The sequence below is a fragment of the Dama dama genome, chromosome 22 (genome assembly GCF_033118175.1).
Source record: "Dama dama isolate Ldn47 chromosome 22, ASM3311817v1, whole genome shotgun sequence".
In the NCBI taxonomy this organism is placed as follows: Eukaryota; Metazoa; Chordata; class Mammalia; order Artiodactyla; family Cervidae; genus Dama; species Dama dama.
In genome coordinates this window covers 57,633,639-57,659,963 of record NC_083702.1, presented here as the reverse complement: position 1 = coordinate 57,659,963, position 26,325 = coordinate 57,633,639, and the positions used below count along the sequence as shown (strand labels likewise).

The following is a 26,325-nucleotide window of genomic DNA, read 5'->3' as shown; positions in this document are numbered from 1 at the left end:
TAAGTACTAAGATGGGTAACTCTCCAATATAAAGTTAAAAAATAAAGCACAAAACTTTAGCTTCCTTTAGGATATAGTAAGTTAATGTTTGTGTTCAGTGTACATTGAAGAAATTTAGAAGAAATTATATAAAATTGGACATATGCATAGAATATGTATGTAGAATAGAATATGTAGAAGGGTACACAAGAAATTATTTCTAGTTATTGTCCTAAAGAAACCTGAGAGGCCTGCATATAGCAGGCCAAGTAACAACAATTAGAACTGGACATGGAACAACGGACTGGTTCAAAATTGGGAAAGGAGTATGTCAAGACTGTATATTGTCACCCTGCTTATTTAACTTATATGCAGAGTATATCATACAAAATACTAGGCTGGATGAATCACAAACTGGAATCAAGATTTCCAGGAGAAAATCAACAACCTCAGATATACAGATGATACCACTCTAATGGCAGAGAGTGAAGAGGAACTAAAGAGCCTTTTGACGGTAAAAGAGGGAAGTGAAAAAGCTGGCTTAAAACTCAGCATTCAAAAACTAAGATCATGGCATCAGGTCCCATCACTTCATGGCAAATAGATGGGGAAAAAGTGGAAACAGGGACTGATTTTATTTTCTTGGGCTCCAAAATTGCTGCAGATGGTAACTGCAGCCAAGAAATTAGAAGACGCTTACTCCTTGGAAGAAAAGCTATGATAAAGCTAGACAGCATATTAAAAAGCAAAGGTATGACTTTGCTGACAAAGATCCATATGATTTTTGTCAGTAGTCAAGGCTATGGTTTTTTTTAAAGCAACTGAACAACAATTGTCCTAAAGGAAGGTAATTGTGACTCAGTATCAGGGGTAGAGGAAGATTTATTTTTAACTCTACCTCTTTGCACTCATTAGCCAATGTCTTTACAATACGTATTAATTACCTATTCAGAAAAAAATACAATTACACATTTTCATTTTTTTCACAAAAAGCTCAAGAAGAATTTCCCAAAGTCAGTTATGACAGCTTAACAATTTAGGTTAAGTTTTTAAAAAATAGAGCTGATAAGCCATGGTGTCCTGCACACAGTAGGTGCCTGAGAAATATCCATTCATCTCCCTTCTCCACACCTGGACTAGTAGCACAGGTACTGTAACAGCACCTTTTTGTTTAGGGATGTCGTAGGTGCTAACTTCATGCTACGGCTCTGGAGATGTCAAGTGTTAACTGGGCTGAGGCTGCCCTGATCCTGTGACATGCCCTGGAAATTAGTTATTTCGCCCCAATAAATCCCAGAAATATGTTTGCTTACTTTTTATACCCCCTCATCAAAATGGAAGACAGCTTGTATAATGTATATCTTCACAGTTAGTGTGGTATTGTAAGCTGTCTGCAAATTTTATTACTACATAAGGGCTGAAGCAAACTTTTCCAGTTATTACATCCTCTTGCACTAACATGCTCACTCTCCTTGTCAGTCTCTTGATTCTTCGGCAGTTTAAACACTCTCTTTTATTTCTGTATCAGAGACTCTGTGTGCCTTGCTAACCTCTTTGTCGACTTCAGTCACCTCTTCTCACTTTCATGAAGTTTGTTGATTGATTGCTTCTCACAGGGTATGGCTGACTTTCCAGCCTTTTGTCTAAATTTAAAACACTGGAGCCATCCTTCAGAAAGTACACAGCGCTCAATCAATTGCATTTGCTCATAAAATATCTTTTGTTTTTTGGAACAAAAGTCTCTTGATTCTGACTCCTTATTTTCATTCCCATTGCTTCTGCCTGAGTCCAGGTCCTCTTCATCTTGTCTGGAATATGTCAATTAGCTCTTAACTAGTCGGCATGTTCTCAGACTCCCTACCAGCAGTCCATTTTCCACTTTACTAGTAAATTTTAAAAACAGGGTTCTGAAAAACAGATTTATGCATTCATTCATCAAACATTTATTAAACAACTCCTTTGTGTCAGGCATCATGCTAGGAACTGGGAACACAAAGACATATTTTTCCTATGCAGGCACTGTGAGCTTTAAGTCTAGTCCAGGGGGTCAATGAGTATACGAAAACATGATTTATAGTCCATGAGGGTAGGCCCAGTATGCCATGGCAGAAGCCAGCAGGGGGGACAGTTTCTCAGTCTTTGCCACTTGATCAAATTGGAGAGAGGCAGAGGGACGTGTTTTAACACGCCCTCTCCAAGGGCAAAGGCTGGACAAGTGACGCATAGCATGTGTGATCAGTAAGGCTGAACAGATAGTCAAGAGGAGCTGCAAACAACAGCATGAGGCAGTGAAGGGCCTGGTGCTCAGTTGCTCGGTCGTGTCCGACTCTTTGCGACCTCATGGACCGAAGCCCACCAGACTTCTCTGTCCAAGGAATTTTCCAGGCAAGAATACTGGAGTGGGTTGCCATTTCCTCCTTGAGGGGATCTTCCTGACCCAGGGATCAAACCCGAGTTGCTTTCATCGCCTGCACTGGCAGGTGGACACTTTACCACTCGCACCACCTGCAAAGGAGTTTCGACTTTATTCTAAAGGGCCTAGGTTTTAAGGAGAGTAGTTGTATGATCAGATTTGTATGCTATAAAGAGCATCATGGTAAGAGTTTCAGTAGTTCAGTTGCTCAGCCTTGTCCAACTCTTTGTGATGGCATGGACTGCAGCACGCCAGGCTTCTCTGTCCATCACCAATTCCTGGAGCTTGCTCAAACTTATGCCCATCGAGTTGGTGATGCCATCCAACCATCTCATCCTCTGTCATCCCCTTCACCTTCTGCCTTAAATCTATAATAACACACACAGATACATATATATATAGACTTTATACACACTATACTATATACTTTATAACACACATATATACTTTATACACACTATACTATATACTTTATAACACATATATATACTTTATACACACTGTACTACATATAACACACACATATATATACTTTATGCATATACAGACATATAGAACTTAGCAAAGTGTGTGCTCTATAAATATCATTATATATGTCATTGTATCAATGTTATATATTAATGTATCATATATTGTTTCATATATTCTAATCTTCACTTTCCTGTCTTCATTATCAGAGATTTAGCTGTCTTTTCTTTCTTCTATTTGCCCTTATCCTTCCTGTTCCTACTCTTACCCTATTTCATCTCCAACTTTTTGGCTCCCATCCCTTTCAAAATTGATTTAATAACCTCAAGAACTCTACACTACAATTAAGGCAGTTGCTGCTCCCTGTCTTTCTCGTTTTGAGGCGCCCTATCAATCTTTACAACTTTTTTAGGACTTCAATTTCTGCTCTGAAAAAGTGTTTTTTCCACACTTATTAGTTTTCCAGTTATTTGCAATATTGGTGCAAATAACCAGGACTTATGTACCGAGTTCAAAAACACAATCCAAGTATGTACTTGTGCTGAAAGAATAATAACACTGTTTGTAGAAGAAATGCCCTATATTTTATTTTATAAGGACTCTCAGCAAAAATTTTCAGTAGAGCTTTAGAAAAGGGCCCTGGTATAAGGAGCATATGAAAGCTCAATTCACCTACTCCTTTTTCCACTCTGAGAAGCATCTCCTTCCAAAAAATTCCCAACTAGATGGGAATGTTCCTGACCCCACAGCACGATTTTGAAAAAAAAAAAATCACAGGTTTTGAAGTCTGATAACTCATGACACTTGTGCTTTCCATTATTTCTTAGCTTTTCTCATCGTGTCTCCTGGTTTGTAAATTGCATCTCCTATTCTCGGCTCTCCATGGTTTCCTCTTCCGGGAAGCCTTTCCCAAACCCACATCCATGTTCATTTCCCTTTCATACATTTTGTACATTTTCTCTGAGGCAACTCTCAAGAGTTTCCGCTTTTCATTTAAGTAATTATTTATGATCGTTTGCCCCTTATACTGGACTGTAGCTCCACCGGGCTAGAGACCACGAGCGCTGACTGAACCCCTGTATTCCCAGGCTAAACTCAGCACTGTACACCCAGTCTAGACGAGTGCCTGGCATGCCAGAGGCAGTCAGCCAACAAATGGATGACAAAAGGGAAGCAGCCAGCGGCACCAGCCCTCCCTGGCGCAGAGAGGAGCCGCCCAGGCCCTCAGTTCCCGCCCTCCCCTCCCAGGCGCTGGGATCAGGACCCGAACCCCGGCACATCACTGTCCCCGGCCTAGCGCTGTCAACTTGAGCCCCTCCTTGGGGAAGCGCCTCTCCTGGTGACGCCGCTCAGAGGCGGGACTTCCGGCCGCCGAAGTTTAACAGTTCAGGCGGGAGCCGGAAGCCCAGCGCCGGAGCGGGCCGCGCTGAGGCCCCCGGTGTACGGCGGCTGAAAGGTGAGGTTCCGGAGGTACCGGGTAGGGCCCGCCGCCCGCCGCTTACTTGCCCTCTCCTCGTTCCCCACCCGCCCTCCGATCACCTCAGGGAGCGGGTCGGAGGTCCCTGGGCTCCCCGCGACCCAGCGGGTCGGGCAGGGGCGCGGTGGCCGGGTTGGCGCGGAAGTGCCCGCGAGCCGCGGGCCGGGGTCGCGCACCTCCGCCTGCGGCGGCCTCCGGTCAGGCCTGAGGGGTGGCCCGGGTCGACTGGGGCAGGTCGGCGGCGGCCCCGGGGGTCTGCACTGACTCCGGAAAGTTTGCCGCTTGCCCGCAGTCCCGTTACCTTTTTGTAAACCTCTCAAATTTGACTCGTTTAGCAGGCGCTCAAATGCATTTAACAAAGTAACTCCAGTTGAGCAAGACTCCTACGAGTAAAATGCATTATGGGTGAAAGAAAGTTGGAGAGCTTTGGCTTAAGCTGAGTGTAGTGAGTTGCTTCTTGTAGCCGCGAGGCTGATGGTGTTACGGCCGTGTGTCCTGACAGCTTAGTTTGATGGGAGCCTCTTTCTGAGGCTAGTGTGCTCAGTCCTCAGAACACTGGGTGATGGGCCTTTCCCCGCTCTACTTTGAGAGGAGCAAACTGACTGTCACCTAACTCTGGGGCAGGTCATCTGAGCCGGGACCAAAGTGATCTTTCCGCTACATTACACCAATCAACAGGTGTGGTCTAAGATTACAGTAAAGACATCTTTCAGTGTTGTTTCCTGGGTTTACAGATGCATTTCCAGCGTTTCATTGTTGTTGAGTAGGAATCCAAAGGGCATAAGTTATAACAGGTTAAGGCACCAAATCCAAACACTGTGTCTACATTTCAACAGGTGACTAAGGGCTCTTAGTAGAACTGTGTTTATCTGCTGAATGAAGCAGAGTGAATCACATAAGTGACTTTTCTAGTTAACGAAATTTCAGCCTCATAAACACATTAAAAATTTTGCCTCTTGAGAGTTGAAAGGGCCCTGTATTTTATTATGTCTTTAAGTTGTCCTCCGAAATATACTCACAAATGTGATGTTTTGTTGATGACTGGGATACCTGTCTGTGACATCACTTATGCTCTGCCACACTCTTGACACTGTCCGCACCAGGAAGATGTGAAGGTATATTTTTACACCCTTCCCTCCCCTTCCCCTATCTCCCAGGCTGTTTTGACCATTTTTCCCCTTACCCATCATGCATTACTATGTGTGTTTTGTCTTCTAGACTGCCTTGGTTTGTGAAATCACTTTGTAGCAATTATGCATTCGAACTGTGTACTGTGAATAGATAATACAAGCGAAGGCATTGTGGATCAGGTGTTGGTATAGGGACTTAGTGACATTTTCTCAGGTTGTATTTGCTAATTTTAGAGTTACTTGGAAGACCTGCAGTGGTGGGATTCTAACCTGCAGGAGTGCTACAGTTTATCATATTTTTTTTTTTTAAGAGGAGGAAGTTACCTATCCAACAGTTATTTGTTGAATACCAGCTGTGTGCCAGGAATGTTTGAAGACCAGTAATTAACAAGACAAGACAAAAATTCCTGCCCTTGAGATCTTTGTTTTGCTCAAGTCAAGGGCCACAGATGTTATGAGAATAAGAATTGCAGATAGCAGGAAGGGCCATGAAAAAATGGAACAGGAGAATGGGATATAGAACAATGGGTATGGAGTTGCTTTAGCCATGGTGGTCAGCAAAGGCCTTTCTGAGGAAGAAACAGGAGCTGAGACTGGGATGATGTGAAGGAGATGACCATGGGAAACTGGGAAAGGTCGTTCCTGGCAGACTAGGTAACAAACACTTGGGGGTGAGAAAGAAGGCCAGTGTGTTTGGCGGCCCCAGGGAAGAAAGGAAGGTTACATCAGTTTATGAAACACTCCGCACTAAGGAGGCTGCACTTCATTTTAATTGCCGTGGAGAGCCACTGGGAAGGTCAACTAAGACTGTGATCTGGTTTACCTTTCAGGAAGATCAGCTTTTTTTTTAGTAACTCAGCTTTGTGGTGAGCGCAGTCTCTGGGACACAAGTGAATGTGTGGAGCCACTTGTTTTGGATAAGATGCCTCATTTTAACTCTTTTTGTTTGTTTGTTTTAAACCTATTCTTAATTGTTTTTAAAGCATGTTGTTTTAAACAATTTGTAGGTGCAGTCATGCAGGAGAACCTCAGATTTGCCTCATCGGGAGACGATGTTAAAATATGGGACGCTTCCTCGTTGACGCTGGTGGATAAGTTCAGCCCGCACGCTGCGCCTCATGTTATTAGCTCAGTGTGCTGGAGCAGCAACAGTATCCTTTTAAAAATAAAATAGCCACTATGTTAAACATCCAGTAGCGATGAAACTTCTGTGTGTGATCCATAATGAGAAATATATTTGGCATAGCTGTGAAAGATAAAGTGAAATAGGAATTTAATAAACAGTATGTCATATGATAGGGGCTTTCCAGGTGGCTCAGTATTAAAGAATCCACCTGCCAAGCAGGAAATGTGGGTTCAATGCCTGGATCAGGAAGATCCATTGGAGAAGGAAATGGCAACCCACTCTAGTATTCTTGCTTGGGAAATCCCATGGACAGAGGAGCCAGGCAGGCTATATAGTCCATGGGGTTACAAAGATTCGGACATGACTTAGCGACTAAGCAATGACACATCATATGATTGAAAACTGATATTCTTCATTGATTTCATTTAAAAAATTTATTTGCAACCCACTACATTGTAAAGCACTGCTATGAAAAATATATGTTAGCTACTAGATGCTGACTATAGAGTTTTGTTATCAACAGTTCGTTATTGAATTAAATGGAATAAGGTAGGTAATGGTGGAAATAACCCTAAAAGTTCTGGAATGATGTTTTGCATCTACATTTGCGTATTTGTGGATCTAGTTGGGAAATTAAAGACAGAACTTGAAGACAAAAGCAAAACTTGAAGGAGGAGATAAAAATCGTAGAACATTTCCATGTTACTGATGTATTTTCTGTATTTCTCTTCCATTGTATCTGTGTTGAAAATAGTCTTGTTTCCCAAGAAGACAGATAAATTACCTTGATTGAATTTTCCTAAGGTTTTTATGTTTCTGATTCCCACCCTTCCTTTTTTAGTAAATTTCTGTGTACTAGGTTCCTTCAATTTTGTCCACTCTTTGCGACCCTACGGACTGTAGCCCACCAGGCTGCTCTGTCCATGGGATTCTTCAGGCAAGAATGCTGGTGTGGGTTGCTATGCCCTCCTCCAGGGAACCTTCCCAACCACGGGATTGAACCCGCATCTCTTAAGTCTCCGGCATTGGCAGGCAGTTTCTTTACCACTAGTGCCACTTGGGAAGCCCAAACTTAGTTATTTGGCTTCTTTGAGTCTTAGTTGAGTCATGTGTGATCTTTTATTGCGGTGTGCAGGCTCTGTGCAGGCTCTTTATTTGTGGCGCTCCCCAGTGGCATGTAGGATCTTAGTTCCCTGACCAGGAATCAAACCCATGTCCCTTCCATTGCCAGGCAGACCCTCAGCCACTGGACTACCAGGGAAGTTCCTGGTGGATAAAATGAACTCATAAATAGGGATTTCTCACTATCTCACTACTAACATTTTGGGCCAGATACTGTTTTGTCATGGAGGCTGCCCTGTGCATTGTAGGATGGTTAAAAGCCTTCCTGACCTCTACCAGTGAGATACCAGTAGCCCCCGTGGTGACAGCTGTGAAGCATCTTCAGAATTGCCACATGTCAATTCTGTGAGGGGCCAGAATCGTCCTCAGTTGGGAACCGTTGCTGGAAACAACTGTGCTGTTACCACCTTTTGTATGAAAATGTTCTGTATTCTTGGTGTGGTAGAGATAATTATTCTTTTGTGGAACTGATACACTGTTTCTTAAACAACAGATAAAGCTTGAACATGTGCCTGATCTTATCAGTATCAAAGTAGTAATATTCTGCTTCCTGATGAAAGTAAAAATATCAAAGCTTTAAAATATGAATGATTCATGAACAAAAACATTAGAAAGTTTTCATGCCCAGTCTAATTATTCTTGTACATATATAACAAAAATGACAAGTTTTCTTATTGAATTAAACTTTCCTCTTCATCATTCCTTGATTTTGTATTAAAGTAGCAAAGTAAGTTACTTTGGCTCCCTGTTGATCAAACTCCTGTGAGGGGAATGCATTTTTGAAGGCCTCTGCAGATTTGAGTTGGGGGCAATGTTTAAAAAGAGTGATAAATATGTGATATTGCTTCTATTATTAGATTTTTATTATGTTTAGAGCTAATTTTCCCTGTTACTTACTGCATAAAAGTACCAATTCTTAGTGATTATTTTTTATTCCAAGGAGTTTTATTAGGAGTTGGCATTTACTGATAAACCACTTAAAGGTCTAGCAACAAAACTGATGTGACTATGACTATGTGATGGTGTCCTTTGGGTTTTGGAAACTGGTTTTATTTCTGTAGTTTTCTTGTATAAGTACATGTGCACTGGAAACCTTTGTATAGTTTTATTCCTATTGAGGCTTTGATGCCTTCCATAGAGGTTAGTTACTGAAGACCAAGGGATTCCTGGACTCAGATATTTGGGGAACGCTTAGTGTGGATTCCAAGGACAGAGTTAATGGTGAGGTGCCATGAAGATCAATTTTCTTTTTTTTCTTTAATCAGTTAATTATTTTTTTGGCCCTCCAGGTAATACTCCTCACTTTCTTAAGACTTCTAAAACTATATGAGAAATAAATGGAGTAACTTGAGTTCACTTTTGTAGTATCTTCCTTCAGTCCTTTCTTTAATATACTCTATAGAGAAGAGTGACAGTAAACATAGGAAGAAGCCAAGGAAAGGGAAGATGATTTATTTTTCTCAATGCTGTAAAATCTGAATAGGTGGAAGTGATTTTGTTTGAATCATATATCATGATAAAATTACAGTCCATGGTCTGTTCACAAAATAGCTGAATGTTCTACAAATCACTTAAAGTAATGCAGTTTGGACTTTGCTTGTTAAGTGTATATTTAAACTTCTGATATTTTGTTTTGACTCTCAAAATCAGGTTCTTGGTTGTATTATTGTTGTTAGTCATGTAAGTTTTAAAATACTTACATTAAAAAAAATACTTACATTATTTTGTGTTTACTGATTATTTCACTTATTTATGTGAAATAAGGTAAATTTAATTTTAAATTATTAAATCAAATTTTAAATATTATTTTAATAATTTAAAATTGTATTTTAAATAATTTAAATTTAATTGAGCTAAAATAAAGTTAAAATAAAACTCATAGTTGCTGTGTAATCACACTTACTTACATTTGCTACATTATAATACTCTTAATATATTTAAAATTGAAATGCTCTATCACAAACATTCCAGTCCATTCCATTCCAGAAAATATCAAGCTTTATTTTTTAGTGGAAAAATAGGAGACTAATGTGGATATTTGCTTCCTAGCTTAAATTTTTATCAAGCACTGCATTACTAAATAATTATCTTAAACCATGTTTATAGAAGAAAAGGCTGATTGGTTTTTGCTTGATGTTGCTTTTATCATGCTCTCATTCTTGAAGGATAAAATTAGACCTTCTGGCCTACTCTTTGAAAATGGGGTAGTATTTCACACGGGTTAAGTAGCTTTCGAGTGATAGCAAAGTCAAAACGGATAGTTCTTCCTGAAGTAGTAAAGAGAATTAGTAATTAGTAATCTGAGCCAGTTTTGAAAGCTAATGTATCAGCTATATTCATTGTTTGTCATCTTTTTAGTGTGCTTGCTTTTATCGTCACATTTCTTTATAATGATAGCCGAGTGCTAGAGCTGCTCTTGGATTGTTTGATGCTCCATAACTCTTGATTTAGATAACTTTCTAGTGACAGCATCTTCCAGTGGTGACAAAATAGTTGTCTCAAGTTGCAAATGTAAACCTGTCCCGATTTTAGAGCTTGGTGAAGGGGTAAGTGATTTTTTTTTTTTTTTTTAACTTTTAAAAATCTTAGTCCTGCTTGCGTGGTAATTGTTTATTTATTATGATGCTAACAACTAAATATAAAGGAGTTTAAAAGCATTATTCTTAACCTGAGCTTAAAATAATACAATTAACACTTGAAGGTGAGATAAGTGTGCTTACTGATATATCTTTAGGCAAAATAATATTGGATCCTAGGGGAGCAATCAAAGACTTGGATTTTGTCAGCTAGGTAGCATCTCCGTTTTCCCTCTGTTGGAGGTTTCCTGTTATTGCTGTGACTTTTTAGGACTATGTTCCACCAAGGTTCCTAGGTTGATCTGACCACAAGAGTCCTAATGATGTAGCCCTTCCCTTACTAACAATGGGCTCAGCACCATCAGCTAAAGACCCTTATCTGATGGTGACCTTCTGCTTTAGCTTTGGTCCAATGGGTACTGCCTGAGCCTCTCCAAGCCCTTCTGTAACAGAATGGGCTTTGTCAAAATGGACTTTGGTCCCAGAGCATTTAAATGAATTTCTCACTGTATATTCTTACCCTTTTGTTTCATAAGTTAATCCCTCCGATTCAGGATAATACTGGCTTTTTCATTTCCAATCATACATTTCTTGAAATTTGTTTCCATTTTAAATAAGATCTAAATAAAAAGGAATATATAGGTGGTGGTTCTTTTTTTAAATTTCAAAGTTTTATAGTGGACTCTAAACCATAATGAATTGTCATGATTTTATACATTGGAGTAGATAGGGTGACCCAATTAGTAATTGCTCTACTCCAGTTGCTTTGGAGTAGAACACAGCAGGACCACACAATATAAGTTCATCTAACATATTAATAAAAATGACTTAGAATTTCTAGCAGTCCTTTCCTAGAGGTGTCTGGTAGGATTGACCTCAGCATCAGTTCCAGCCCACAGGTGATGGAGACGGGGACAGATAGAATGTGTGTTAAGGGTAGGAATGGCAGTTGCCTTTCAGCCTCAGTAAGTGGAGTTGAGGCATGTGGGATCTAGTTCGCGGACCAAGGATTGAATCTGCATCCCCAGAGTGCCACTGGGGAGTACAGGTAAACTGTACTCTTGAAGAGCAGGCAGAACATCTTAGTCATTTTTGGATCTTCAGATCATGTCCAAGTTGATCAGCGAACATTTGTTGAATTAAATATCAACATAAAAACTGTTTTGATTTCGGGACTGCCCTGGTAGTCCAGTGGTTAAGAATCCTCCTTCCAGTGCAAGGGATGCAGGGTCGATCCCTGGTCCAGGAACTAGGTCTCACATGCCTCAACAAAAGACCCTGCATGCTGCAACTAAGACCCGACACAGCCAAAACAAATAAAAAGCCAAAAAACAAAAACAATTTTGATTTTCACTTCTGCCAGTACTTAAGGTGGAACTTTATATTTAAAGTCCATATTAATTTTCTTTGATTTTGTATTTTACCTCTCTAAAGTAGACAGATTGGTCTTGACAGTATGATAATGGATATGATAACCTAGAAATTTGACCTGATGTTATCTTCAGATTTAAAAATTCTACCCATTGCTTTTGTGTTAGGATACAGGATTCCTGTAATAACCAATTTCCATTAATTATTTAAGTTCATTAGCTACATTAATAATATATTAACATAAAAAAAATCCTCTCTAATTAGGGTAAGCAGCTAAAAATATAGGTTTTGTTCTGAACCCTTACGAATAATTTCAGTTATTTTCGATGATTGGAATTTTAATATATTGATCTTTGATGGATGCCATTCTTATCTGTTTTATTTAAAGGTAAACTCCTGATCTGCAGTAATAACCAGATTCTAAATTTTATTCGTCTATTTAGACCAAAGTCAGTTCCTCGAATGATGTCTGCGAGAGAGTTATAGTGACCATACTGAAATATTGATGTACTGTGCCCCTGATATTTTTGTGTATTAATAATTTTGACTCGGTTAGAATTTCAAAGCTGGAAGAAACCTTGGGGGAGAGAGGGGGGTGGGGCATCTGCACCCTGTTAAGAATCTGGTGCTCTCTTGAGCAGAGGATGTTTTTGAAATGCGTGGACTATCAAGAACAATAGATCTGGTCCTCATCTCTCATTTCTCAAAGGTAGAACGTAGGCTCGGAAAGATGAGATTACTTGCCTAGAGCTACGTAATTTGCCTTAAGTCTCAAAATGTACCCTTTGGAATTAATTTCTATTCCCCCCCTTATGGTGTTCAGCTGGAGTGGGGATAATTAATGTAACTGTGTAGTGTATCTGAAAGTTAATAGGAAAAAAAACAACAATGCAGCACTGTAGCATAGTTACTGATGATACCACCAGATAGATGACATGCATACATACTCATTGTGAGAAAACTTGGTTACCACTGTATTTTTAGCCATTTGTTCTATAAATATTTATTGAACATGGATATGGTCTTTGCTCTAAGGAAACTGACATTCTGATGCGAGACAGACAGTAAATGAGTAAACAGTACCCAGTGATAGTGCTAAGTTGTTATGCAGAGAGCTGAAATACGTTATTGAGTTAGCAGGTTACAGTAGGTGGGGAAGGGAAGTCTTCTGAAGTTGTGGTATTTAAGTTGATGTCTACTGATCAGGTGAAGTCATTCAAGCCAAGGTTCAGGGGAATTAACTTTCCAGGCGAGAATAGCTATGTAGAAGTCTGGAGGCAAATATAGTGTTATTACATTTAAGGAGTGGAAGATGGTCCTTGTGCCTAGAGAATCAGTGGGTGGGGAGGAAACTGGTGAGAGAGCAGTTAGGAAAGGACTAGATGAGTAGGGCAATGAAAGCCAGGTTAGTGACGAGTTTGGAATTTAGGTGTGATTGGAAGCCACTGAGGATTTTAAGATGAGACACACATGGTCTGATTTACATTTCATGAAGGTCACACTCTGTATGGAACATGAAATGCAGGGAAGCAAGAGTGGAAGGCAGACCACCAGTTAGGAGGCTGCTGTTGTGCTTTGACAAGTTTTGGATCAGGGTGCTTGCAGTGACAGTAGATAGAGAGGGGTCCCTGTGGGGTATATTTTAGGGTTGGAGTTTAGAGAACTTGCTGATAGACTTGAGTGGAGGGAGAACGAGGAATCAAGGTTCCTTCTGAACTTCTGTCTTGAGTAGCTGGATGAATGGGACCTTTCAGTAGGGGGGAAGAGTGTAGAGTTAGTTTCTGATGACAAGGATGTTTGAGACTTGGTCCATTTGGGGGAGACGCACTGTGACTTGGGACTAGTATCTTGTCCTCTTTATAAAACTTCCCCCTCTGTAAATTGAAGGATTTAAGCTAGGTATTCTTCAAAGTCTCCTCTACCGTTAGAGTTTTCTGAGCTGTGGGTTGATTTTAATTTGAGATATTCTGTGGAGTATAAGAGCAGGTTTTGTTAAAGGGAAATATGCAGGGCGAGTAAGCCCTCAAGGGGCTCCGAGACTTGCTGGTTTCCTAAGCTTCCTCTGTCACCACCTTTATGTGGAAAGAACATGAATCTGGTTGATTTCCTTAAAGCCATTTTGAACACTTTGCAGACTATTGAATCCTTGTGAAAGATGATGAGAGCTGAATCTTTAGTATAAGAATTGACATGTGTATAGCATTTCATTCAAATGTTTTTCATGTGCTTACCAAGTGTTAGCTAAGAACTGAAAGTCAGCTCTGGTCTCTATTAACATGACTTTTTTTTTTTTTAAATAGCAAAAGCAGACATGTGTCAGTTTAAATTCAACATCTATGTATTTGGTAAGCGGAGGCCTAAATAAGACTGTTAATATTTGGGATTTAAAATCAAAAAGAGTTCATCGATCTCTTAAGGTAAGCAACTTTTAAAAAAAATCTTTACAGAAATGTGTTTATTAGTGATTACCAAAATTTAATTTTGAGCTTATATGATAAAAATAAGCAGCTTCAGAATGAAGTGAGATATGTTAGGGAATATAAAGATGTATAGCCAAAAGCTTACTTTTTTGAGTTTATTTTTCCTTCCATGTATGTTACTATGTTATTGTGTTGCTGGGGTTAAAACTTTTTCCTTATTTTTTCACTTTCTTATGCTCTTGAGTGGACCACTTCCTTCATTTTAAAAAAAATATAGTTTATTGTCATTAAAGATCTTTTTAATGCTTTTTGAAAAAATGAGAGTGATTTTGGGATGATAGTATTCAATGTGGTAATCAGTTTGGCGATATGGCTTCTTAGTTCTCTGCTGCTATTTGTGTTATTTTTGTGTGTATTTTCATGTTGGTAATAAAATGTTTCTAAAATAGTTTACTATTTATTTTTTTCATTTATTTTTATTTGTTGGAGGCTAATTACTTTACAATATTGTAGTGGTTTTTGCCATACATTGACAGGAATCAGCCATGGATTTACATGTCTTCCTATTTATAATTAGTGTTTCTTTAAATAGCTTTTGCAGTTTCAGAAAATGAAAATAATCATTGTGAAAGCCTCTGGTTGTGATTGCTTTTTTGGACTTCTGTTGTTTTAGTATTTGGAAGTTCATCTTTAAAATTGCTTTCAATTTTTGTCTTTTAAAAAACTTTTAATATGCGAAATTTAAAACATATTTTATATATACACACACATACCTACAAAGAGAAGGAATTTCCTAAAATGTAAAGGCATCTCCTAGCATGCTTCAGGGACCATTTGAGAAAGTTGTAAAATAAGTGGAATATTATAGTTACAATTATTGTTATTACATTAATTAGATACAAAGATGGGTTTGTTTCTGTTATTAAGATGTGACATCAAGTTGTTAAAAACTATGCTGACCACTGTGCTTTTAGGCTAGATATCTTTAATTTGGTCTTGGAAAACATAATCCTTGTAAACTCAATTTGTTCTAAACTAAACGGTTTTATTTCCTCAATATGGATTCCCCTATGGATCAGGGAAACAGTGCTGGTATAATGGGAGGAAAATAAGCTTGAATCCTAGCTTTGCCACCGGCAGTTCTGTGAGCTTGCAGTTTGTTAACCTTAGTTAACTCATCTGTAAAATAGAAAAAATGACTTCGCTTCCCATGCTTGTTCTAAAGATTAATAATAATTAAAACTCCAGCCTAAGTTGGTACTCAACAGATGGGAAGCAGCGTCTATCAAATCTCAAACATGCTTTCTCAATTCAGCTTTGGGGCTTTTTTTTTTTTTTTGCTCTCTTCTATTTTACAGTGTTCGGTTTCATTCTCCTTACCCTAACTTACCTCTTAATCACTTTCTTTAAGGTTGACCCGAGGCTTCCTGTCTTCTGTAAAGCTTCGTCAACTCAGGTCATAGTGACGCCTCTTTGGCATTCCTCTGACACTTTGCCCCTGCCACTCATTTAGAATTCATTCTGCCATTTGCATGTTCACTTAAACGTCCTGTCTTCCCAATTGAACAGTAATATTCTCAAGGGCAGGGACTCTCGTAAGAGTCAACTTGCAATAAATGATACTTGTCGGTGGAAGTGAATTCTCTAATGTAGGCATAATGCCATTTAGGAAATTACCTTTCCTTTTTCTCTCTTGTTTCATAGTGCCTGATCATTGTATGGTTATGAAAAATAAATCTCTGTTCCCTGAAAAGACTTGGTGCTGATCAGATAGTTTACTACTCATTTGAGTACTTTTTTTTTTTAAGATTATTTTGAGGAAAATGTTAAAGCAAATATTAGATTGACAAATATACAATGTTTACAAAAAAATATGAAAAATATGCTGTTTGAAGGTTGTGTGGCACTCTATTTACTGTCCTTTCTTTCAGGATCATAAAGATGAAGTAACTTGTGTAACATATAATTGGAATGACTGCTACGTTGCTTCTGGATCTCTCAGTGGTGAAATTATTTTGCACAGTGTAACCACTAATTTATCTAGTACTCCATTTGGTCATGGTAATAACCAGGTACAGTATGGGTTTATTCAAAACAAAGTTGATAAGAGATTTTTAATTATCTTACATAAGGCAATAAATTTAAGTTTTTAAAATTAAGTATTTAAAATTTGCACTTAGTGTGCTTGAAAAACTTACAGGTAGCTATTTTTTAATGGTAGTATTTTAAAACTAGTATATATTAGATGATGGAGCTTATATGAGTTTAGTTATGCTTTGAATGGTCACATGCTCCTAGAACTTAACTGCAGATAAAAAACACAAATAATTACTAACAGATTAAGCCTAAAACATGGATATTAATCTATGACACTACAATTACAGAAGTATCACATAACTTAAACTGTGCCAGCTACAAGACAGATATATATGTTCATAAATACTCTGATGGACATGGAGTATTTGTTTTTAGGCACAGGGCAAATAGAGTTTTCTTTTTTGTTTGTTTCAAGTATGTGATAGTTAAAGTATCAAGGCATATTTATGTATTTCGGGTTAATACAGGAGTATTTAAGGAAATACTTTATGTTTTATAAAGGAAATACTTTATAAATGCTTTTATAAAGCAAAATTAGTTACTGAATTTTTCTTTATAAAAAATTAGTCTGTAAAATTCCTAAAAGAATAAATTTAGTTTCTCAAGAAATCTAGTTCTTGACTAACTTTCCATGAAATTATCCACAGGAATATCCCATAAGGTGCAAGTTCTTTTACTCTTACTTTTTATTGTAATCACTTTGGCCATATTTTTAGGTAAAATATGGGAGTGCTCCAGTTTTGAAAAGCCTTAAAATCATTCTTTGAACAGTTTATGTTTAGTGTTCAAGGAAAATTTAACAAGTATTAAACATATACAGAAAAAAGTCTTTTCTCAGATTTCATGTATATTGAGGTAATAGAGATATGATTAGGTTTATGAGAAAGTGAGAGATTGTTGAGAAACAATCTTATGGTCATTCAGAACAGAGAAAAAACTACCTGATTGGGAATAACAGAGAGGAAATTGAAGAAGGGACAGTTGCAGCTGGGTCTAAGGGTTTGTTTTGTTTACTGCTGTTTCATTTGATTCTGCCTTGTACTAGGTTTAGCTCTTTGCATAGTAGTTGGAACTATCTCTTGTTTCCTTGTCCTCAGCTGTTGTCTAACTTTGTGCCTTACACGGAAAAGATCTCCAATAAATATGTGAATGGATGAGCACATTTAAAGATAAAGATTTTAAGACACTAATAAAGAGCTTTGGGAGAGGAGCATTTTATTTGGAGGAAATCATACAAACAAAAATAAAGAGAAAGGAAAGTATATGGGTTTTAAGTAGGAGCTAATGTTGATATGGGACTTTGAATACCAGACCGAAGGCTTGGCTTTTATTTTGGAAGACAGGGAAAACTAGTCAGAATATTTTGATTAGTTGAATGTCAGAACCATAGAATCCTTGAACTGAGAAAAGCCTTTAGAGGTAACCTCATTTTCTGCATTTTATGGATGAAGATAAGTGATTTACCACAGAGAATGATTAATATGGCCATAAAGATAGGAAGTAATATTTTGTTTTTGTAATTTTTTGGTTATTTTTATTATAACTGAGACATAAAACCTAAGCACATAGATAGTGGAACTATTGGGGAAAAAAATCCAGTGTTCAAATAGATGACTTGCTTTTTGAAGAAACATAGTACTCGTCTCCTTCCTCTTCTACTTGTTTCGTCTCCTTCCTCCTCTCCGTCCTCTTTCTTCTTTTCCTTCCCCCTCCTCCTTCCCTTCTCCCTCCCCCAACTTCCCTTCTCCTCCTCTTCCTTCTTTTCCCTCTTTCTCTTTTTCTTTTCCTCTTCTTTGGAAGAAGCATGATATATTAGAATCATGATAAGTTTAGATTTATAAATTCTGGGTTGACTTTTCAGTAACTTAAATATTAGGTTAGATACTGCCATGTATTTTCTCTAAGTTTTTACTGTATTTTACTGGAGAGTTTTGGTTATTGCTCTTGGGCTTATTCTCTGTAAAATATTAAAGTTTTAAAAATTGAGATATATACAAGGTACATACAATAAAGTACATATATCTTAAATATACAGCTTGATGAATTTTTATACATGCATACATACACCTGTGTAACTACATACTACCAAAATCAAGATACAGAACATTCCTGGCATACCATAGGTCTCCCTCTTAACCCTTTCCAGTCACTACCTCATATTTCTTAGAAGAATTGTATGTGTCTGGTTTCTTCTGGTCTTCATTATGGTTGTTGCATGGAATAGTAGTTTATACTGCTTTAATTCCTGTGAAGTGTTCCATTATAAGGATATACCACCATTTATCCATTGTACTATTGATGGATGTATGAGCTGTTTCTCATTTGTATCTATTGTGAGAAAGCTACTGTGAATATTCTCATATGAGTCTTTTTGTGGATACATGTTTTCATTCCTCTTGAGTAAATACTCAGGGGTGAAATTGCTGGGTCTTAGGGTAGGCATTAAGTTTTACTTCATTAAAAATTGTCAAAAAGTTTTTAAAGTGCTTGTGCCATTGATTATGTCTGTAAGCAATGTATGTGAGATCCAGCTGTTCCACGTTTTTGCTCCTTGTCTTGCTTATTCACTTCAGCCACTTTGATGGTTGTGTAATTGTATCTCATGATGGTTTTAATTTGCATTTCTCTGTTGAATGAGTTGGGCACACTTTCGTATACTTTCTTTTGTGACTATTCAGGTCTGTTCCCTTTTGTTTGGGGTTGTGTTTTTCTGATTGATTTATAGTTTATTCTGTTTTCCAGTTGGAGTCATCCTTTGGCTATACATGTTGCATCATATGTCTTCTTTTTTAGCCTATGGCTTTCCTTTTCACTCTCTTAATGCCTTTAAAAAATGAACAGAAGTTCTTAAATGTATGTCTATTGTGCTCCATTTCAAAGTAGTTTTTGTATGTGGTATGAGATGGGATTCATCTTTCCATACAGGTATATGATTATGCCAGCATTATTTATTGCAAAGACCATTCAACTGCCACTGGGGTGAGTGTAGGTGATGAGAGGGTTTGGAGAACATTCCAGGTAGAGGTTATCACCTTTATAGAATTCTTACCACCATTTATTGTGTTTCAAGTACAGTAATTGTCACTTTATATATATTTTCTCACTTATTCTTTGCTGCTCACTTCTGAGGTATAGGTTATTCTCATTTTAAAAATGAGAAAACTGAGATTCCAGGACTTAGAGACCACAAAATCCTTAATTGACTGACTTGAAGGTCAACTCTTGAAGAGTGGTAGCATTGTTTCCTTTTGGGTCTCTCTGTGGTTCAGGGGCAGCTAAATGTGTAAGTATTTGAGGATCCAAAGCTTCAGGAAACTTGGCAACGTTCTCTTGTGACTTTGTGCAGGAGTCCCAAATTTTATTATCTCTTCTTCACATAAAAGAAATGTATTTTAAAATGCTAGGTGGCAGGTTGCTGTATTGTTGATTTTCAAAGGATTTTCATTGATTACTTTGCATGGCAGACCTGAATTTATCTCCTAGTTTAGGAAGACAGTAATGCTGAAAGCTTATCTCTTGTGCAAGGTCAGATGAACTGCAGCCTAGACTTTCATGTCCCCGCTGCTTCCCGCTCGGGCAGTTGGCCTCTCTGTGAGCTTTTCTGGGTGTAGTGTTATGTCGTAACCACATGTTTATTTGAAGGCAGCTGTGTGAGCCTGGGCACGTGACTTAGCTCTCAAGTCTCCTTTTCCTTAACTGTCAGGTGAGAATGAAAATATACTCTCAATAAGGTTTTTGTTTTGTTGTTTTTAGGGCTAAATGAGATGCTAATATAGTTCGTAATATGTGATAGGAGGTCAGGGAGCTTTTGATAAATAATCATATTAATTTATTAAAATAGCTTTTGTGATTAACTTCTGCAAACTGCTTTGCGTCTTTAGGTTTAATGCATTCCCTCCAGACTGACCAGTTATAACTTGACCTCAGGAATCATAATTTGTGTTTTAGAGCAATACAGAGTAAGGAGAGTGTTAAGAAGGTGAAGAAATGAAACTGGAGCATGTTGATTTTTTTCTCTTTTCCTGGAACAAATTGTTTATATATTTTTCGTGTACTATATTCATTTTTCTTTACACCATTAAAGCAGAGTGCCTGGGCTTTCTGTAAATACCAGTCGGTCTCTATGTATGTAAGTATGCAGTCTGTTTTCTTAGTGAAGAAAGTCGAAGTTATGATTCTGCATATTTACATTTCCATTTTGCAGGCAGCATAATTGAAATCTGTGGAGTTTTAAAAATTGATTCCTCAAAATTCATTTAAGATTTCAAGTATATTAAATACTCATTTTAGACATTCAAACAATGTTCATAAACATTTCAACTCTAAAAATTGACATCATCCAATTCCAGTATACTGTTATCCAGTCAATTTCCTATGCTGATCAGTTTTACTATAGGGTTTGGGTTAATGAGAAAAATAGTAGGTAGGGCACATCTAATGATTAAATTAAAAATTTCTAATTTTGTTTCTGTGAGCAATCAAGAATTTGAAATCTTTAAAAATCATCGGATTGCTTTCTTAGCAAAAGTGACAAAACCACAGAGTCTCACTGAATCTTTATACTGAATTTCATGTTAGAAATGAGATTGCCTGAATATATTTAGACTCTTACTTTGAAGTGTCTGAGCTGAATTGAAGCTATTAGTTTTCTGTGGATCGCAGTGTCTATCTGCAAGGGCAAAAAGCCTTACTGCTTCTGCAGAGCTGCCAGGGCTGACACACTCCTTAGATTATAATTGCAAGTCACTATTTGGCAAGTTCAGCAGCTTAGGCTCACCAGCAGGTTAACCGGTGTCGCCTTTCTCAGACTGTAGCCTTTTTAAAAGCAGTTAAAATGTGGATATTTTATTGATTCCTTAGATTTAAAAGTGATCTTTAAATGTAATATCTGTGAGATTTTAAATACAACATTTTCAGTGTGTGTTAAATAAGTCCATTTTCTTCAGTGAAATTTTTGACATTTTAGATACAGATTCTATAAATATTCATAAGCATTTTGAGTATAGAGACCTGGTAAATAATTATTAGTTATATTTTAAAAATAATTATTTTATCAAGAAAGAGTTTAATTCCAATTTGGTTGACTTGGTTGACTGGTTTTGTTTATGTCTGAGCTTTGGCACTCAAGAACTTTGACTTACTACAAAGATTTGTATCTAGAGTAGTGGTTTCCTGTATGTTATATGGGGGCATTGGTATACAGTTGTGTATTATGATATAAAATGTCCTTGATTAACTCAATATATTTCCTAGGTATTTGTCCACTTTTCTAGCCTTCATATTATGTTTTTGAGCAGTTTTGTGATTGACATGTTGGTGTAAAACAAACTTCTGTATCTTTATATATTGCTTCTTAAAGTATTATTTTGTCCTTTGATTTTGATCTTCTAAATTTTCTTTAACAGGAAGTGATTGGAAGAATGCTTTCTTGCAGTTTATCTGTGTGGCTCTGTCTTCCTTCCATAAATTTATAACTGCCCCATTGTTTCAGTCTTCCGCTTTTTCTTCCTAGTGTTCCGTCCTAGGTGTTCTCATTGCTAGTCTTCACAGTTACAATTTTTAGTGGCTGTATCATATTCCACTGTTCAGATGCCAGTTTATGTAGATAATCCTATACTTTAGGTATTTTCCAAATTTTTATAATCACAATGAATAACATATGTTAATACTATTTCTGTAAGTATATGTTTTCTGCTTTTGACTTTTTCTTTGAGATTAAAAATTCTCTTTCAGTATAACTCTGTAGCAGGCTCACATTTTCTTTCCTTGAGGAGTTAAAATGTGTTACTCTTATCATTTTTGGTCTCAAATGTCTGATCATAATTTAAGTATTTTTTTCCTTATAAGTTATTTGTTCTTTTTCCTATATGTGCAGAGATTTTTTTTTTCCTTTAAAATCCAGTAATTCTTCTAGATTGTGTCCTGGTTTTGGTTATTCTGTATTGCTATTTTTAGGTACATGGTATGATCAGTTAATATGTAATTTCAAATCTTTTTTTCCTTCAGGGAGTTTTCTTGAATTACAGTTTTTAGTATTTGATATTTTCTTTATCTTTGTTTTTTCTTTGTTGTATCTTCTTCAGTGATTTACTACTTTCATATCATTTTTAACTTTTTCCCTTGTTTTTAATTTTTAAAAATTCTTTCCTTTTGACCTATATTTAAGTTATATTTGTTATATAAATATTTGTTATATTTATTCATTCTGTATTCCTTATACATTTAATGAAGGCTATGTAGTGTAGCCTTCTTTCCTTTTTTTAGCCTTCATCTTTAAAAGGATTAAAATTTCTAATTTTTTTCCAAGTTCTGACACCTCATTTTTGAGTTTTCTAATTCTGACTTACATTGTTTTTTTTAATGTCTTATATCATTTTACTGTCTTTTTGGGCATCTGTTGAGAATGTCTTCTTTCTTGTTCTCCTTGTCCTCATAATAACTTTATCTGCGGTTCATCTGTGAAGTCAGTTTCCCTCAACTCTACAGCAGAGATGGAGTTTAGAGGGTAACTCTTCTGAGTTAGCTTGGTTTTGTTCTGCTGCTGGACTTGTATGTGAATCTTCACTCTCCTTCTACTATCTTGACTCCAACCTGTTCAGGTTTGTTTCCACTGCTAGTAGTGTCTCCTCAGTATGGAGCCCTGACCTGGGAAGGAGATGCCTTGGCTGGACAGTTTTGGGGGTGTTCTAGCCCTTCAGACCTTTCTGCAAACTTCTGGGACAGAACTACTAATGCTGATTCTATGGATATTCCTGGTTTAGCTGATATTGTCAGATTGGCCACCACACTTTCCCGTGGATACATTTTGGCTACGTGGGGCTCTTCCTGTTCTCAAATCTTTCTCAGTCCCTGTGATTTCCCGCTGCTTCCTCCTGCTCAGATGTTAATACTATGAAGGACTATGGCTGTTAAATGTTTGATCTACTAGTGTATTTTGGGGCTCATGGGGACACCTGAAATGGTCTAGTTTTACTGTAAATGTTGTTCATGGGGTTTTAGTTTTGCTATCTGGTTTGCTATCTGTAACACATACACACTCACACATTATACTCACGCTCTGTGCTGGGATTCCCAAGACCAGGTTTGATGCTGCACTGGGAGGACTCACAGGACTCAGTGCAGAGAGGTGGTGTTCGTGGCCATGATTTATTACAGTGGAAGGATGCAAAGCACATCAGCAAAGGGAAAAAGGTGCACAGGGTGAAGGCCCAGGGAAACCAGGCGTGAGCTTCCACGAGTCTTCTCTCAGTGGAGTAGATGTGTTTAATTTTTCCAGGATCAAATTCTGACAGCATGTATGGAACATCGTTTACCGGGGAAGCTTGTTAGAGACTGATTGGCCAGGGACTTTGTTGGAGGCTGGTTATCTTGACATCCTCTGCCTAGCATGTACTGAAATTCCAATTTCTAATAAGGAAAGCAGGTGTTCATCCATGGTTCAGTCATCAACCATATCTTTTGCACAAACTTTGTGCCAGTTTGGGCACAGTGAGCCACTCTTTATCAGTCAGTGAGCCACTGTCTTCAGTTAGGGTGGTGGGAACCCCCCAAAAATCCAAGTTTGAAGACTCCAGCCAAGGGCCAATCTTGAAAGCAGGACTTTATAAGGATAACAGTCTTAGGCCTGCTTGTGCACACATCCACACACAAATGGAGGGATTTAGGGAGATTGAAAAACTCTGCCATGGTCGTAACCTCTATCTTCTCAGAGTCCTCCAGTTACAAGGACTTTGGGCAAGACAGAATTAGGTTCAGATTTCTGGCTTTGAAGAAGTTATTGCTGCAGTGGTATGAAGGGTAGATAGCAAGCCACTGAGAATGGAAATAGGTGACAGATGATTGGTGCTTGCAAGAAGACAAGCGAGTGAAGAGGAGGGAGGAATGGAGTTGAAGGGATACCGTGTATATTAATATTTATGAGACTCTGTGTGTGTATAAAAGGCTTCCCTGTGGCTCAGCGGGACAGAATCCTGCTGCTAATGCAGGAGACAGGGCTTGATCCCTGATCCAGGAAGATCCCCTGGAGAAGGAAATGGCAACCCACTCCAGTATTCTTGCCTGAGAAATTCCATGGACAGAGGAGCCTGGTGGGCTACAGTCCATGTGGTTGCAGAGTCAGACACAACTTAGCAATTAAGCAACGGCATAGTGATTATCTTACCTTAGGTGTCAGGTTGCAAATACTCCGTTTCCTTAGACAGACTATGTTATTCTTACATATTTTTTGTTGTTGTTGAGGGCTAATACTTACTATTTTGAAACATCTTAGAAGTAGAATATGAGTTTTTAATATGTAAAAGCTAGTGGAATCTAAATTTCAAATTTTAAGTCTTTTTTGAAGTGTGTTAGATTAGATAGAACAAACAAAAAGCCTTCAGGTTTGACTTTTGTTCTGTGGCAGTTTTATCTGGGACCTGTATGTGTAGCTGATAACTGCCAACTATGATTCATTCAATGATTCATTGCTTTCCTTGAGACTATAAATAAAAGTGTCTTGTGGCTAGTTTCCCAATCTTGTGGCTTCTGCTTAATATTGATGTCTATACTTTTATTTTGCTTAAATGTAAAAAATCAGGTGATTGTGAAATATTTAATTCTCAACACAATAAATGATAGTATCAGCCAAGTTAGAAAGTAACATTTTAGTAAAAGTAAATAAAATTCATCCACTTTCAGTCTCAGAAGACCTGCTTACTCAAACTAGATCTTTGTTTATTCCTGTCCAGCAGAAACTGGAAAAAAATCTCCACTACCTCCAGAGATGAGTGTTTTAGAGAAAGGCTAGCGTTGCCCTCAGGCCAATGCTTTTGAAAGAATGGTAGGCCATCCCCAGTCTAGAGTGTTGCCAATACCCCTTTCATATTTAGTTTATTTTTTATTGTGCTTCCACTGTTGAAATGCCAGCACATCGGATTCAAAGAAATATATTCAAATATCAAAAATGTTTATTGGAAACAAATACAGACTATTATTACTTATTCTTTACCTGTGTTCCCTTGTACTTATTCATGATCTGTCTGTGACTGGGTCTTTTATTTAGGTGGAATGTTCTAATCCTGATGAATTAATATAGTTTACCTCAATATATTGTATTTTTCTTCTGTAAAAGAGGTGAGTGAGGTAACTCTGCTCTGACATAATAAAATCATGAGTACTGTTCACTTGCTAGAATTAGGATCTTATAGCCCACTAAATGATTTTATGGTTGTCCTGATTATGAAACCTGTTATGCCATAAACCAGAGAAGTTCTGAATCCCTTGTGAATAATATGGTTGGTATTTGCCCATTATTTATACCTTATATAAAATGTTCTTATGTATGCTTACAATTACATAGAATTTATTTTTATTTTCCTAGTCTGTTCGGCACTTGAAGTACTCCTTATTTAAGAAATCACTCCTGGGCAGTGTTTCAGATAATGGAATAGTAACTCTCTGGGATGTGCATAGTCAGAGTCCATACCATAACTTTGACAGTACACATAAAGCTCCGGCTTCAGGCATCTGTTTTTCTCCTGTCAATGAACTGCTATTTGTAACTGTGGGCTTGGATAAAAGAATCATTCTCTATGACACTTCAAGTAAGAAGTAAGTATAACATGCTCATTTCTTAATTTAGTAACAAATAATTATTTCACTAGTAGCCATATTTGTGATTTGCATAGACCTCTGATGAATGTTAAAAGGTCTAGAGATTACACACCTCTGATGAATGATAAAAGGTCTAGAGATTACACATTTGCTGTCTAACAAGGTAAAATTTTCTCTTTTTCTTCCCATGTGCAGAAAAAACTTGATGAGATGTGGGTGTTCTTTAGAGTACTTCTGGGTGATGAATGTTGAGGGGTAGCATGTTGACGATTTCACATCTTTATTTTAGCATGCATGCCATGTTATTCTCTTCAGAATGCAACTAAATTTGTATATTTTTAAAGCAACATGATTAATTTGCTTTAAAATTACTTCAGTGTCTAGAGCAGGGTTTCTAAGCCTTGGCATTTGGGGCTGGATAAGTCTTGGTTGTGGGGAGCTGTCTTGAGCATTGTGGGATATTCAGCCTGGCCCCTACTTACTATTAGATTGGTGCAAAAGTAATTGTGGTTTTACACTTGAAATTTGCCATTTGACATTGAAATATATTCTTAA

General features: G+C 37.6%; 1 protein-coding gene across 2 annotated transcripts in view; it reads left to right on the top strand.

Moving 5' to 3' along the window:
- The first annotated feature begins 4,202 nt into the window (after positions 1 to 4,202).
- The window catches only part of NEDD1 (NEDD1 gamma-tubulin ring complex targeting factor), a 44,636-nt gene continuing 22,513 nt past the window's right edge, over positions 4,203 to 26,325 (top strand). Inside the window, exons 1-7 of one of the 2 annotated variants that reach the window (XM_061125595.1) lie at positions 4,260 to 4,316; positions 5,335 to 5,452; positions 6,475 to 6,618; positions 10,167 to 10,261; positions 13,963 to 14,079; positions 16,014 to 16,154; positions 25,538 to 25,767. In XM_061125595.1, coding sequence (XP_060981578.1) covers positions 6,483 to 6,618; positions 10,167 to 10,261; positions 13,963 to 14,079; positions 16,014 to 16,154; positions 25,538 to 25,767 — 719 coding nt within the window. In that variant the 5' untranslated portion in view covers positions 4,260 to 4,316; positions 5,335 to 5,452; positions 6,475 to 6,482. Of the gene's footprint in view, positions 4,317 to 5,334; positions 5,453 to 6,474; positions 6,619 to 10,166; positions 10,262 to 13,962; positions 14,080 to 16,013; positions 16,155 to 25,537; positions 25,768 to 26,325 lie in introns of both variants that reach the window. The other variant, XM_061125596.1, reaches the window with a different exon arrangement.